Below are 16,442 nucleotides of genomic sequence, written 5' to 3'. Positions count from 1 at the left end.
GTACGCCTCCTTTTGAGTACTCCTTTCTCCGTGAGCTATGGCGGGCTCTGCCCTCGTTGTGCTCCTGTGGTGTGGTATTAGTTCCCACTGCATCATGGGTGAAGCAAGACTGCTTATAATGCAGTCAGAAGTGCTGTCAGTGACTGGTGCCAATTATTTGTGCTGTCAGATATGAGCTTGATTCTTCCTGCTGTCTGCCTGCCTTCCGAACCTCTTCCTGCTTTCCTGGTGTGTGTGTGCACCCTGAGGAGGAAGCACTGCTCTCCTGGGCTCAGGCTGTCAACTCTGAGGAGCCAATGTTCTTTGGTGCCCTTGCCTCATTGATTAAGAACAAGAGAAGGGAAAAGAAAAGAGGCCCGGGTTTGTGAAGTCCGGGTGAGGGGAGTTTGGTGAGGGCTCTGGAGAGTGTGCACACGTGGACAAACTGACGAGGGCCGCAGTGGAGAGGACTTCTGGGTGGTTTTCCTGTGTGCTCTGATGCCAGCCTCCTCAGAGACATTTGAAAATCAAGTCACATAAATCATCCGAACCTCCCTTTCAATCTTTCACTTGAGTTGTTAAGCTAGGAGATATCAAAGGCCCTTCAGAGGCTATTGCCCGCCTGAGACTTAAGATCTGTTACTTTCTGGCATTTTTAAAATGCTTGCCAGAGGATAATTTGAGTTTGACACCATGTTCTGAGTCCTATTGAATATACCCAAAGAACTCAGACGCTTTGAAAACAGTGTGACTTATCATTTTTGTTGTACTGGGATGATTTATACACCTCTGTGTAGCATATCTCTACAGGCTTGCAACTTCCCAGTAGTTATACTCAGTTTTAGATTTAAAAATTCACTGCTGCTAGGCAATGGTGGTACACACTTTTACTCCAGCACTCGGGAGGGAGAGGCAGGCAGATCTCTGTGAGTTAAAGGCCAGCCTGGTCTGTAGAGTGAGTTCCAGGACAGTCAGGACTACACAGAGAGACTCTGTCTCGAAACAACAACATCAACAAACAAACAAACAAAAAAAAACACCTTAAAAATTCACTGCTAAGGGGCTGGAGAGATGGCTCAGTGGTTAAGAGAACTGGCTGCGCTTCCAGAGGACCTGAGTTCAATTCCCAGCACCCACGTGGCAGTTCACAACTGTCTGTAACTCCAGTTCCAAGAGATCCATCACCCTCACACAGATATACATGCAGGCAACACACCAATGCACATTAGATAAATAAATAAATAAACAATTTAAAAAAATTCACTGCTAAAAAACAATAATAAAATAAATAAAAATCCAGGTGTGATGGCGCATGCTTCTTGTTCTTTTTTTTTATTATTTTCTTTTTTTTTTAAGACAAGGTTTCTCTCTGTAGCCCTTGCTGTCCTGGAACTCACTTTGTAGACCAGGCTGGCCTCAAACTCAGAGATCTGTCTACCTCTGCTCCCCCACCCTAGTGTTAGAACTAAAGGTTTGCAATACCACCACCCAGTGTATGGCATACATTTTTAATCCCAACATTTAGGAGACAGGCAGGCAGATCACTGAGTTTGAAGCCATCCTGGTCTACACAGCCAGTTCAGGCTAACCTGGGTTACATAGTGAGACCCTGTCTCAAAATGAAAATCACTGCTAGGGCTGAAGAGATAGATAGCTCTGTGGTTAAGAGCAAGTACTGCTCTTGCAGAGAACAGAGTTTGGTTCCCAGCACCTTGTAAAGTGGCCTGTATCTCAAGTTCCAAGAGGGGGATCTGACACCCTCTTCTGGCCTCTGTGGGCACCTGGAGGCATGTGTGTATACATATATGCATGCCGCATAGATATAGATAAACATGAAGTTTTGAATCTTAAAAAAATAATAAATTAAAAAAACACTGCTGCATGGTAACTGAGCAGGTGTCTTAAAACCCTCTGAAGGAGACACGGTGAGAGACAGCAAGGGTGAGTTTGACCTGTCTTTCCCCGGCCTTCCTCACCCCCTTGAATGCCTTCTCCAGAGCTCTGTGCTTTAGGCAACAGATTGTGCAGAATTAGTCTGTGTTCATGTGTCTTTAAAAAAAAATCAGTCGGCTGGCCTCCCGCCCACCTTGTCATGGTAACTTCTATGATTAACTCCTTATTTTGCCACAGTGCCAAAAGCATCTGGTGGTAGGAGCAGTTTTAGGAATAATTTTTTTTTTAATTAAATGTCTGCCTTCAAAAACTTCTCATTTTTCTTTGGTTCTTCTTGGGTCCAGAGTATATAAAATAGAATCTGCGTGTTCTGTCACCATAGCAACAGCAGTATTCCCCTTTGAACATTGCGTGTGTGTGTTTCAGAATACTTCATTTTACATGACCCCAGTTTATCTAGACAACATATCTGAGAGAACACATAAGAAAAGCTATTTTCTGCACAGAAACGAGAAGAGTGAAGTTACCTCATCATCACTAGTTGGTGATAAAAATAGAAAATGACCTTTAATCTATGTTCACTTACTTCTAGTTCCAGATTCCTTTCAAGTCCATATATAACTTTCTCTCCCTGGAGAGCACTGTGGTGCCCTGTGATAGGAACTGTTTCTTCTGACTTTTATTTTTTAAAAAGTGTGGTGTGTGTGTGTGTCTGTGTGTGTATCTGTGTCTGTGTGTGTTGTGTACGAATGAATGTTTCGCCTATGTGTATGATATATACCACATGGGTGCTTAGCATCCTTAGGCCAGAGGCCCAGAACAGGAGTCGGATCCCCTGGAACTGGAGTTACAGACAGTTGTGAGTCACCATGTAGGTGCTGGGAATCGAACCTGGTCCTCTGTAAGAGCCAGTGCCCTTAACTACTGAGCCACCTCTCCAGCCCTACATGTCGGTTTCTGAGTGATGCTAGCAGAGGTGACTATGGTTACTTCATCTAAGTTTTAATTATTTTGAGCCAGGATCTTGCATGTCCCCAGGCTGCCTCACACTCACTGGACAGCTGAGGATGCCCTGAACTCCTTATCCTCCTGCCTCCACCTCCCAAGTGTGGAACTATGCCCAGTTTATGTGATGCTGGGGATCAAACCCAGGGCTGTTTACATGCTAGGCAAGTGCTCTCCCAGCCGAACAACATCCCAGCCCTCACCCCATTTTATACATTTTTTTAAAATTTAAATCATCTTCAATCATTTTAAAGCTTTAGCCTTTCCTTTGCCACATTGGAAAGAGATGGCCCACTGCTGACAGCGGCAGCTCACTTAAGCGTGATGCCCAAGTAGGACTGGGAGGTCAGCCCTGCTGAGAGGCTCCTCCTTCTTGGAAGACACCACTGCCACTGTTCATAGCATGGGTTAAGCATTTGTTTCTTCAGAAGCAATGTGACTCACTTTAATTTTCCTAAACTAAGCTTGCTTTTATTTGCAAATGGGAATTGAGAGGGGCTGTCTCTGAAAATCAGCTATTTGTGGAGAGGTGGAAGTAGCTTCTTCAGGAGGCATTACCACAGCAGTCCTGAGCAGTGTCACCCTCATTCATGGATCCCAACATTCTCATCCTCTTAGGACTCCATACTCTGCTCACAGCTCATCTCAGTGCCATCCTCTCAGAGAGCCGCAGCACAGTGCGAGACTCTATCCAGTCAGCCGTGGACCAGGTCTTGGAGCGGCATCACCAGGCTGTCCAGGTAATAAACTACAAGCGGGGAGTGTCCATGTGCCTTCAATTCTGCACCTTAGTGAGGTCCTGACGCTGCATCTGGACAGGGAGTTAAGCTTTCACTTAGGCCACAGTGACCAGTGTGTGCTTGAGCAGCCACAGAAATAACAAAAAACAAACAAGAACCATGGCTACCATACCTCTTACTTTTTTCTTCTTCCAAGACAGGGTTTCTCTGTGTAGCCCTGGCTGTCCTGGAACTCACTCTGTAGACCAGGGTGGCCTCAAACTCACAGATCTGCCTGCCTCCGCCTCCAGAGTGCTGAGATTATAAGTGTGCATCACTGCATATTGATCCCACATATTCTTGAGCCGTTTCAGTAAACCTTACCCTCTTTCCTCATTTTCCCAGTTCTTTCATAATGTCCCACTTCTTTCTGCCCAGACAGAGTTCTTCCAGTCTGTGCACTTTTGGTAATACATTTCCTATCCTACTTCCTATGCCTACCCCTTGTAGAAAAAACAGCCAACTGAAGAGCAAAGTTTAAAACTAAAAACAACAAATCAACCAACATTAAGTTGAGGTAGATCTGGTAGCTTCTGTATGTAATCACAACACTTGGGAGATTGAGGCAGGATTACTGAAAGTTCAAGGCCAGCCTGAGTTACAGAATGATTTCTAGGCTAGCTTAGGCTATAGTTGTTAGTTTTATGCAGCAGCACAATGCTATTCATAAAGTGGAACTGTTTCCCAAAAGAGAAAAGCCACAAGGCACAACAAAACCCACTATGAGAATTTATTAGGAGAAGCAGGGGGACAGGAGAGAGTGTGCTCAGGCCTGTTTGAGAGACATGTGCGGAGACAGAGGTAGGAGGAGAAGGAGGAAGAAGAAGTAGAGGAGGAGGAGTCTGTGACCTGCTTTTTATGGATTCCCCTGCACATGCGCATATGGGCTCACATAGCAACACCACTCATGCACATAGATTGTGTGATCACGCAGCACACAGATTGCGTAGGACATAAGGACCCTTGCTTGGCTACTGAACAGCGCATGTGCGGTCATGTAGCTGAAGGAGTGGCAGAATCCTAACAGTCTCCATAGTGAGTTCCTAGCCAGCCAGGGCTACACAGTTGAGACCCTGTCACAACACATAGAAATAAACATACAAAGTACGTTTATCATGTGTTTGTGTGTGTGGATAGAGGCCACTGGAGTTAGGTGGCTGTGAGCTGCCTGACAGGTGCTGGGAAGCAAACCTCTGCAATAGCAGTACTTGCTCAAAACCGCTGAGTCATCTCTCCAGTGCCAAATATCTGTTTCACTGTTTGGTTTGTTTGGGAAACAAGGACTGGAATAGTCTAGGCTAGCTTCAATCTTAGTGGAAAATGACCTTGACCCTCTTTCTGACTCTCCTGCCTCCACCTCCAGGGTGCTGGGGTTACAGGTGTGTGCTACCACACCTGATTTATTCTGTGCTGGTCCAGGGTCTCGTGCATGCTAGGCAAGCACTCTATCAACTGAGCTACATCCCCCGGTTCCTACCCAGTGTCTTTTGTCTTGTCTGAGTATGTCATATCACTATGCCATCTCTGTGGAAGAGGATGTTTTGATTGTAAAGTCCTTGTCACAACAGAAAACAACATCATTAGCTTGTTAATGTTGGTGATGGAACTGTTGATACTCGGCCTCGACTGCAGTCTTTGCCCCTTTGGCATTCTCGGAGCCAGTGCTCTGGGACTGACATGTTTCCTCCTTATTCCAGGCTCATCAGAGACTGCAGGGCTCCTTCTCTGTGGCTGTGAACTCCATCATGAGTGTGCTGACTGGAAGCACCTGCAGCAGCTTCAGGACGACATGCCTCCAGGCTCTTGAGGTTAGCGGGCACAGATGGGGTCAACAGCGCTGAGTGATGCTGCAGCAGGCCTACAACCTGCGGTGCCGAGAGAAACACCTGGAGTGTTCTCTATTGGTACCAGCTGTGAGTGTTTTCAGATATTTGTTGGGGCTAGAGAGACAGCTCAGCAGTTAAGAGCTGCTCTCCTACCAGACAGTGGTAGTGCACGCCTTTATTCCCAGCACTCAGGAGGCAGAGGCAGGAGGATATCTCTGAGGCCAGCCTGGGCCAGGACAGCCAGGCTACCTGCCTTGAAAAACCAAAATAAAAAAAGAGCTGTTCTCCCAGAAGACCTGGGTTCAGTGCCCAGCACCCATATGGCAGCTCATCACTATCTGTTTCAGGGCATCTGATGCCGTCTTCTGGCCTCTAGGCACCAGGTACGCATGTGGTGCACAGGCACACAGCAGGCAGAACACCTATGGTGGAGCACACCTTTAGTCCCAGCATTTGAGAGGCAGAGGCAGGCAGATCTGAGTTCAAGTGGTCTACAGAGCGAGATCCAGGACAGCCAGGGCCACACAGAGAAACCCTGTCTCAAAAAATAATTTTAAAAAGAAATTTGTTGAAGGATAGTGGTAAATATACCCTTTTTATAAATGAGAAAAGTTATACTCAGAGAGCGCTAGAATTAGACCCTTGATTTCTAGCTCACCCTTGTGAAAGAACGCTTCGCTATCTCACAGTGACACAATACACGGACATAACCGAGCAGACACAGTGCCGTGTATATGTGACAGGATGGAGTGAGTGATGTAGTTTGGCACCAGAGTTTAGGGGTCAGTGGTCCTTGACTCGTTTACTTGCTACGTGGAGTTAGGCCTATATTTAACTTTTCTGAAACTTGTTTAGAAGTTGGGGGAACACAGGAGCCCCTCATAGGTTGGGGGCGAAATGTAGGCTACAGTCTGAATGTTTGTATCATTCCAAACTTCACATGTTGAAATCCTAACCCTCAACGTGGTGGTCTTAGGCTACCATACCTAGCTCAAGATATTTTCAAGTTTTTGGAGCTGTCAAGATATCTCAGGGAAAAGCACCTGCTGCCAAACTTGATTGCGTCTGAGTTTGATCCCTGGAGCCCATATAGTTGAAGAAAATAACTCTTGGAAGTTGTCCTCTGAACTCTACATGTGCCCTCTGTGGTTATACATGTACAGGTATGCACTTGTACATGCTTGCGTGCACACACATGCACACACACAAAGCAAATGTTTTTCTTTTTGAAATAGGGTCTATATAAGAAGAACTCACTATGTAGACCAGGCTGGCCTTGAACTCATAGATATCCTCCTGCTGCTCCCTCCCAAGTGCTGGGATCAAAGGTGTGCAGCCTAAAGGGAACTTCTGAGAGTTGAGGTTGTGCTCTTCAGTTGGCTGTTTTGTTCTCTGAGGGGTGGTCATACGGATGGGATTGTAACAGGCCCAGGCCTCAGCACAACTGACTCCATGGTGGAAGTACCACTCAGGCTGTAAAACTCAGCACATAGACAGCACCACCCGTCAAAACTAAAGCAAAGACTAAAAGACTTCTGGGGACGTCTCTCAGAGTACTAGCTTTGCTTTTTTAGCTTCTGTAGTTCTGCTTCTGGCTAACTGTTCTTGTTAACTGAAGTATGTCCTCCCAGAACACGGTTTGTGTGCCCACCCTGCAAAAGGCTCAGTGCTACACTGGGATCCCGAACACCCAGTGTAGTCACCAGCCAGCTAATAAAATAAAGACTTTCTATTGGCTTAAACCCATGTCTGAGCAGTCTTTTCTGGCGAATACCCCACAACAGGATTAGTTTGTTTTTTTCTTTTTGTTTGTTTTTTTGTAACCAAGTTTCTCTGTGTGGCCCTGGCTGGCACTCACTCCATAGACCAGACTGGCCTTGAACTCACACAGATCCACCTGCCTCTGCCTCTGCTGGGATTAAAGGTGTGAGCCACCACTACCTGGCCAGGATTAGTTCTTAATTAAGTGGCCTCACAGCTGGTGAGATGGCCATGGGTAGAGGCACTTGCTGCCAAGCCTGACATACTGACTTTGATCATCGGGAGCTACATGGCGGAGGGAGAAAACCAGCTCCCACAGGTTGTACTCTGTCCCCCACATGCACCCCATCCAGTAAATTAAAAAAAAATCAAGAGGCTCCAGAGAAACCCTTGACCCTCTGCAGTGTGAGGACACATGTGGAAAAGACCCCAACTGTGCTGAGACCTGACCTTGGTCTCTAACACTGCTGTGCTAAAACACTCTGACAGAAGCAACCTGAGATAAGGGTTTACCTCAGCTTACAGTTCATCATGGAAGTCAGGACAGCGAGAGCTCGGGGCAGTTGATCACCCTGCATCTGTAGTCTGTGTGCTAGCTCGTGTTTGGTCAGCTGACAGAAACTGGGGTCAGCTGAGAGGAGGGAACCTCAGCTGAGAAAACAGCTCAGGAGGCAAGCCCGTGGGACATTTTCTTGATTAATGATTGATGTGATAGGATGGCACTATCTCTGGGCAGGTGGTCTTGGGGTATATAAGAAAGTGGACTGAGCAAGCCATGGATAAGCAGTGTTCCTCCATGGCTTCCGCTTCAGTTCCTGCCTTGAGTTCCTGCCCTGGCTTCCTCAGTGATGGGCTGTGACCTGAGAGTTGTAAGATGAAACAGACTATCTCCTCCCCAAGTTGCTTTGGTCATGGTGTCTTACTACAGAAATAGAAACTCTAAGACACACAGCAGTGAATGTGTGGGTGCGGCCAGTACTCCACTCGCTTCCCCATTTCATACAGTTCATGATCTCCTGATGAGGAACCAACAGTTCCACCTACAATTAAGAAGGGTCGCCGGACGATGGTGGCACACATCTTTAATCCCAGCACTTGGGAGGCAGAGGCAGGCGGATCTCTGTGAGTTCGAGGCCAGCCTGGTCTACAGAGCGAGTTCCAGGACAGGCTCCAAAGCTACACAGAAAAACCCAGTCTCAAAAAAACAAACAAAACAAAAAGGTCTTCCCACATCAGTTAACGTGATCAGGATAATCACTGGTCTGTCCAGAGGCCTTCCATCCAGGTGATTCTAAATTTTGTCAAGGTGACAATTAACATTAATGGTCACCATCACATACCCTGATCTCAGATAGCCAAGAGTGTGAGAAAGAAATCTGTAGCATTTATAAGCCTCTTAGTCTATGAAAGTTTGTTGTAGTGGCCAAGCAACTGAGACTGGAAATACAAACTGCATGATGGGTTCTCAGTATGCGTTAGTTCCCTGTATTCCTTTGGGGTTATATGGTGACCAGGTTGGGAGCAGATCACAGACTCCCTATTTGTCACTGCTGCCTTGTCCCCAAGACAAGCTTTGGCTGCTAGGGAACTCTGTGTAGATGAGGCTGGAAGCTCACAGAGCTTCACCTGCCTCTGCTTCCCATGCCTGGCTGTTCCTTCATTTTTATATGCTTTTTTTCTTAAAAGATAATATAACAGAGTTCCAGGAAAGGCGCAAAGCTACACAGATAAACCCTGTCTCAAAGAAACAAAACAAAACAAAAAAGATAATATAACACATAGAAAAATTTAAATGCGCCGGGCGGTGGTGGCACACACCTTTAGTCCCAGCACTCGGAGGCAGAGCCAGGTGGATCTCTGTGAGTTCGAGGCCAGCCTGGGCTACCAAGTGAGTTCCAGGAAAGGCACAAAGCTACACAGAGAAACCCTGTCTCAAAAAAAAAAAAAAAGAAAAGAAAAGAAAAGAAAGAAAGAAAAAAAGAAAAAAGAAAAACTTAAATGCTAATATCTATCACTATAATTTTAATTTTTGCACATCTCATATTCATAGTTAAAACCAAGGAACTATATTTTTGTATATAAAATGGCATTTTGCCAACTTCAAAAGGGTTATAATTTGCTTTGGTTAATAAATAGTATACTTGGGATGGAGAGATGGCTCAGCGGTTAAGAACACTGGCTGCTCTTCCTGAGGTCCTGAGTTCAATTCCCAACAACCACATGGTGGCTCACAAACATCTGTAAAGAGATCTGGTGCCCTCTTCTGGCCTGCAGACAGAACACTGTATACATAATAAGTAAATCTAAAATAAATAAATAAATAAATAGTATACTTTATTACTTAATCTAATAATCCAGTCTTCTACTTTTGGGCACTTAAGTTGATAACATTTATTGCTGTATGTAAATAGTGCTTCAGTTAATCCTTTATGTGATATCTTGTTTTATCTAAAATTGTTTCCTAGATTAAGTGCTTTGAACTAATGGCACAAAGAATAATTCCTTTATAAGCAGGTGCCTTTAGTCATGACTTCATCTTTGGGCATGTGTGCTGTGGGATGTTAATGTATGTCCTGTGGGAGCCCTTCTTGGGTTCCTTGTGGCGTTGCCCAGCAGGTTTGCATAGAGGATGATTAGGACCATAGGCCTGAGTGCAGGTGTTTGAGATGGTCTGCACTTGGGTGTACTGGGGGATGGTCTGTATGTCAAGTTGCTCTGATTGGTCAATAAATAAAACCTGATTGGTCGTGGCTAGGCAGGAAGTATAGGCGGGACTAACAGAGGAGAAATAAAAGAACAGGAAGGCAGAAGGAGACGCTGCCAGCCACCGCCAGGACAAGCAGCATGTGAAGATGCTGGTAAGCCACGAGCCACGTAGCAAGATATAGATTTGTAGAAATGCGTTACTTTAAGATATAAGAATAGTTAACAAGAAGCCTGCCACGGCCATACAGTTTGTAAGCAATATAAGTCTCTGTGTTTACTTGGTTGGGTCTGAGCGGCTGTGGGACTGGCGGGTGACAGAGATTTGTCCTGACTGTGGGCAAGGCCGGAAAACTCTAGCTACACACGTGGGTGATGGGGGAAGAAGTGGCCCTGGCTTTGTCCTACCTGATCTTGAGTGGTTCACTTTTTTTAATTTTAATTTCTTGTCTATAAAATTAATGTGTTAGGGGCTGGAGAAATGGCTCAGCTGTTATAAAAGAACTTGCTGTTCTTCCAGAGGACCCAAGTTTAGTTCCAAGTACCCACATCAGGTGGCTCACAACCATCCCCAGGGGAATCGACGCCTCTTCTAGCTTCTGCAGGGTCCTGCACACACATGGCTTACAAACATGCAAGCACACATAAAGATACATTTTTTAATGTGTGATTCCTCATGTTCTTTAACTGATAGCCTACAGTCCTGTATTAAAGCATCAAAGGCTAGTCCATATGCCCTGGATACAGACTGTGTTCTCTGGTTCTCTTCTCTCCAGAAGGCTTGTCTTCCGAGGAAGACTTCCTACCTCTTCCTCAGCCTTACTGAGGAACTCCACAGCCTCAGTGGAATCACTGCTTTCTCGATCATCTTATGGAAGAGAATCTCTCACAACCCAGTCATGAGACAGAGGGATCTCTGGGATATTCATCTGCTGTAGACAGAGATCTTGGTTGAAGGGTCTTGCTTAGGTGGGAGGACATATGGAAGCCACATACCAAGTATCTCGGGCCCTCCTCTGCCTCTCCATGCTCCCGTAGAGACAGAGCTGTAAATACAGAGAACGCTGACCCCTTGCCTTCCTCGGCCTCTGCAGTGCCTCCCCTTTGGTTTCCAGTCGTGAATCCAGCACCTTCTATTTCTCGTGCATTTCAGGCAGCTGACACACAGGAATTCGGGACCAAACTGCACAGGATCTTTTACGATGCCACCCAGCACAGACTTCGGTCCCACTGCTCATGTGACACAGAGCAGGTAAGTGTGAAGATAATACTCGGTATTCTAGTGGAGATCTCCCATTTTGATGTGGGGACCCTTAGTTCAGGGTAGATGAGTACAGATACTTCAGATCACATGGCTGGCCTTTTAGCAAAGATGCCTTAGCCCAGAGAAACGTTCCAGAACCAAGTGCTTTGTAGAAGCCGAGAGCATGGAGGACACTGAGTTCCATTTCTACCACTGAAATGTTGGTGTCGTTAGAGATTTAACCTTTGTGAACTTTGGTTTCTACGTCAGTAAAATGATAATAACACATATCTGAAATCACTGTTGTGAAGTTTTGTTTAATAAAAATCTACCTTTAACGGTTCTCCTCTCTGTGTGCCGGAGGTCTAGAGCAGTTGAAGTTTCTCCTCTCAGGGAGGTGCGAGAGCTCCAGCACCTCTGGTGACAGTGTCCTCTAACAAGGAGAGACCCTAGCTAGGAAACTCTGTGTGCCTGCATTCCAGGTGTAGCTGGTGATAAATTGTTCAACTAAAGCCCACCTTTCTGGCTTGCCCCCCTCCCTCCCCTCCCTTTTGGTTTTTCAGAACAGGTTTTTCTGTGTAGCCCTGGCTGTTCTGGAACTCCCTCTGTAGACCAGGCTAGACTTGAACTTAGAGAGCTGCCTCCTGGGATTAAAGGTGTGCGCCATCACACCTGGAGCTGGGGTTTTTGTTTGTTTGTTTGTTTTGTTTTGTATTTTGAGATAAGGGTTTCTCTGTGTAACAGCTCTGGCTGTCCTGGAACTCACTCTGTAGACCAGGCTGGCCTCGAACTCACAGAGATCCTCCTGCCTCTGCCTCCCGAGTGCTGGGATTAAAGGTGTGTGCCACCACTGCCAGGCTTCTCTTGACTTTTTTAAAAACTAAAATATAAGTTGAATAAGCAAAAGAGACTAAAAATTAAATCATTACGCTGTCACTTCTGGGAGAGAGGGAGGGAAGGAGGGAGGGAGGGAGGGAGGGAGGGAGGGAGGGAGAAAGGGAGGGAGGGATTGTCAAGATGGCTCCTTAACATCAGGCAATAAATGGAATGGTCATTTCTGAGAAATGGAAAGCAAAAAAATTTTTGAGAACAGGGTCTTACTATATAGCCTTGGCTGGACTGGCACTCTATGTTGATCAGGCTGATCTTGAATTCATAGAGATCTCTCTGACTCTGCTTCTTGAGTGCTGGGATTAAAGTTGTGTACCACTATATCCTATTGGGGAAATTTTTTTCTGTTTTTTTTTTTAAGACAGAGTTTCTCTGTATAGCCCTGGCTGTCCTGGAGCTTGCTCTGTAGATCAGGCTGGCCGAACTCAGAGATCTACCTGCCTCTGCCTCGAGAGGCTGGGATTTAAGGCGTGCACCACCACTGTCCTGCTGGAGAAAAATGTTTTTTATTCAAACAAAATGATGATTACCCCAGCATACCATCTAGAGAAGTGTATGGAGGCCATCAAGTAAGAGAGGCAGTCCAGATAAAACTTAGCGTCTGCCTGAGGTAAACAACGGGGCTGGAAACCCACGGGTACTGCCATAGTCCATTTGACATTGCTATGGCAAAATATTTAAGACTAGGTGCCTTAAAACTCTGGTGGTTAGAGAATATGGACAGCAAGGCCCTAGCACCTAATGAGAAAGGAAGCAAGAGAATTGGAGGAGTCGAGGTTTTCATCAGCTCTGACGAGAGTCCACCATGCCTACACACACATATACACATACGCATGGGCATGCACACACAGGAAAATATACACCACATTAACACAAAGTAGAGCTAGAGAGGCTATTGTCACCATCAGACAAAGTAAATTTCAGAGCGGAAAATATTATTCGGGATAGATAAATAGGGTCCTTTCCATGTCAGCAAGATGGCTCAGGTTCTTGCTGAGAAAGTCTGGAGAGCTGAGTGATTCCCAGAGCCCATGTAAAGAGTCCTATGTGGTAGTGCGTCTGTGATCTCAGCACTCCCATGGCAAGCTGGGAGGTACAGGTGGGAGAATCGGCTGGGAGCTTGTGGTTCAGCTAGCCTGGAGTAGGACACAGCGGAGCAGAAACAGCAAGAGAGAGGCCCTGCCTCCAAAACAAGTCGGAAGGAGAGAACTCCCCACAAGGGAGGCCTCCACATTCATGCTGTGGCATGCATGTGCTCACACTCACATCACACACACATTCATAGAGAGGGTCATTTCATACAGATGAAATGTTTGTCCTGAAGACAAACTGTAGATGCTACTCAACTTACAGTTGGATTACATTGTAATGACCCATCCTAAATTAAAATCATCAGAAGTAAAATTTCATTTAATACAGCTGACTGTCATAACCCAGTCTAACTTAAATGTGTTCAGACACTTACAACAGCTTTCATCTGGGAAAAGCCATCTAAACACAAGGCCAATTTTACACAATAGCTCATGGAATATACTAAATGCTATACTGAAAGGGGGGCAGGAATTGGTGGCGCACTCCTTTAATTGCAGCACTCAGGAGGCTGAGGCAGGTGGGTCTCTGAGTTCGAGGCCAGCCTGGGCTACAGAGTGAGTTCCGGGACAGCCAGAGATACACAGAGAAACCCTGTCTTGAAAAACAAAAAAGAAAGAAAAAGAAAAAGGAAAGAAGTGAGGGGAGATCACAAGGCAATCTGAAGGTGTTTTCCCACCATTGTGAAGCCCATGGCAAACCACCGTCACCCAGGGGCCTTCTGTAGTCCTAAACATGCACAGACCTTTTAAGAAGGCTTTAAAATACAAGAAACAAAATGAAACTCTAAGTACAAAGAGCTAAATCCAAGCTATGCTTGGAGATTTTGACATACTTTTCTCAATAATTGATAGGACGGCCAGACAGGAAATCAGTAGGTCTGTATAAGACTTTAATAGTGCTATCAATCAATTTGACCTAATTGATGTTCATAAAAAACACTTTGTCCAACCATGGAAGAATACAGTTCTTTTCATGTACATAGGATACATTCAGCAGGATACAGCATATTCTAGCAATTAGGTATTTCTAAATCAGAACAGTGCATATTCCAGCCATTACATACTTCTGTATCAGATAAGATCATATTCCCAGTCTTTAGATATCAAAACCAGAAGACCATATTCCCAGCCATTAGATATCTCTCTATATAAACGTATTTAAAATCATACAAACGTTTTATATTTTTATTCCGTCTATTTATTTGTGTGATGTATGTATGTTGCGGTGCATGTGTGGAGATCAGGGGACAACCTGCAGAAGCTGTCCACCATGTGTGTTTCAGGGACTGAACTCAGGTAGTCAGGCTTGGCAGCAAGTACCTTTACCCAGTGAACCATCTTGCTCTGAAGTTTGTGGTATGTGTGTGTTAACACTTATTTGTGACATTTGCCACAGTGCATATGTAGAAATCAGAGGACAGACTTGCAGGAATCAGGGCCCTCCTACCACATGGGCTCCAGATAGGGAACTCAGGCTGCCAGGCCTGGTGGCAAGCTCTTGACCCTTTCAGCGACATCACCAGCCTCTAAGTATGTTTTGACCACATTAGAATTACTAAAATAAAACTATCGACAGAAAAACATCTAGAAGATTCTAAAGTGTTTGGGAAATAAATGATACATGAGATAAAACATGAAGCAAAAAAAAAAGTTAGAAGTATTTTAATTAAGTGAAATGCAAGTGATCGGAATTAACGGACTACAGCTAATGTAAATATATAGAAGGAAAGAACAATCTCAGCCCAGCAACCCTGCCTTCCAATGCTGTTAACTAGACTGGGAAGTTTTGGCTCACATTGGAGGAAATGAAATAATAAAGAGCCAAGTGGAGATTAATATGAAATAAAAATAAAGAAAACCACTGAGACTAAAAGGTATACTGCACTGACAATATTAATAAAAGTGTAACCAGGTAAACCAGAATAAAAAGAGAAGGCTCCATGTGTTATGCACACCAGTAATCCTAGTACTCAGGAGGGTGAGGCAGGAACACGGAGAGTCTAAGGCAGGCCTGGACTATATAGTGAATTCAAGACCAAATTGAGCTGCATAGCAAGAATGCCTTCTCTCGAATTTTTTTTTTATAATAAATTTCTTTTTTCTTTTTTTTTAAAAAAAGATTTATTCATTTATTATGTATACAGTATTCTGCCTGCATGTATCCCTGCCGGTCAGAAGAGGGCACCGGATCTCATTACAGATGGTTATGAGCCACCATGTGGTTGCTGGGAATTGAACTCAGGACCTCTGGAAGAGCAGTCAGTGCTCTTAACCTCTGAGCCATCTCTCCAGCCCTCGAATTTTTTTTTTTAAACCATAAGATGCTACTATCAGAAATTAAGAGATATGGCATCTGTTATTTTTTTTTAATTGTCAGGAAGGAACAGCTATTTGGCAGTACATTTGACATCAAATGATGAAATGGCAATTCATTAAGCGTAAATACCCAGGATAATCCTATGGAAGAAATCATATTTCTAGTTAAAAAATAGCCATGGGCTCCAGAATATATTTTAAGAGTTCTAGTGAACACACACTTAATAAAAGTGCCCATACAAAACACCTAAACTGCAAATAAATACACAAGCTCATTATTAGTAGTATGAAATTCAAATGGAAACCACAGGTATTGAGACTAAGAAGACCACTAGGCATGGGGACATGCGCCTGTAGCTTCAGCTCTGGCAGCTGAGGTAGGAGCATTTAACCTGGGCAGCATGGTGAAACCCTGTTTTGGAACTGGCGATTTGGCAGTTTCTTTAGAAGTTACATACATACCCATCTGCCCTGGCTACCCCACTATGTCACAGTACCTGGTGCATCCATGTGCATAGTACCTTTGTTTGCTGGAACCCAAGCTGGGGACGATCTTGTGTCTAGAGGTTGGTGGCCAAGCAGCCTGGTGTGTATCTCCATGGTGGAGCATTGCTCAACCATACGGGAGAACTTAATTCACACGTGATCCCTTGGGGCTGGAGCTGCATGTGGTCCTGCCCTCTCCAAGAGGTGCGAGCGCTCTTACCTGCTGCGCTCTCTCCAGCCTCTCCCTAATCTTCTGAAAGAACAGGGCTTCAGCATGCCCTCTGCAGTTTTCCTCCCTCTGCACCTCTGTCTGCCTGGCTGGATGGGGAATGCAGGTGCTCGGGATGGGAGGATCTTGAGATTCTTGGATTTGCCCCCCTTCCCTTCAGTGGGCTCACAGCCCACACAGCATGCTCCCTTCACAAGTTTCGTCATACCTGTCTGCAGCCCTCAGCTGGCTCACTGCAAA

The 16,442-nt window shown here is 45.2% G+C and overlaps 1 protein-coding gene across 2 annotated transcripts in view; it reads left to right on the top strand.

Moving 5' to 3' along the window:
• The window catches only part of Top6bl (TOP6B like initiator of meiotic double strand breaks), an 80,252-nt gene that overhangs the window by 58,785 nt on the left and 5,025 nt on the right, over positions 1-16,442 (top strand). For both annotated transcript variants that reach the window (XM_076563984.1, XM_076563990.1), the window contains exons 11-13: positions 3,496-3,617; positions 5,354-5,464; positions 11,100-11,198. In XM_076563984.1, coding sequence (XP_076420099.1) covers positions 3,496-3,617; positions 5,354-5,464; positions 11,100-11,198 — 332 coding nt within the window. The remainder of the gene's footprint in view (positions 1-3,495; positions 3,618-5,353; positions 5,465-11,099; positions 11,199-16,442) is intronic.

This window comes from Peromyscus maniculatus, chromosome 1, assembly GCF_049852395.1.
Source record: "Peromyscus maniculatus bairdii isolate BWxNUB_F1_BW_parent chromosome 1, HU_Pman_BW_mat_3.1, whole genome shotgun sequence".
In the NCBI taxonomy this organism is placed as follows: Eukaryota; Metazoa; Chordata; class Mammalia; order Rodentia; family Cricetidae; genus Peromyscus; species Peromyscus maniculatus.
The sequence above is the reverse complement of the archived record's forward strand: the minus strand, read 5'-3'. Positions and strand labels throughout refer to the sequence as shown.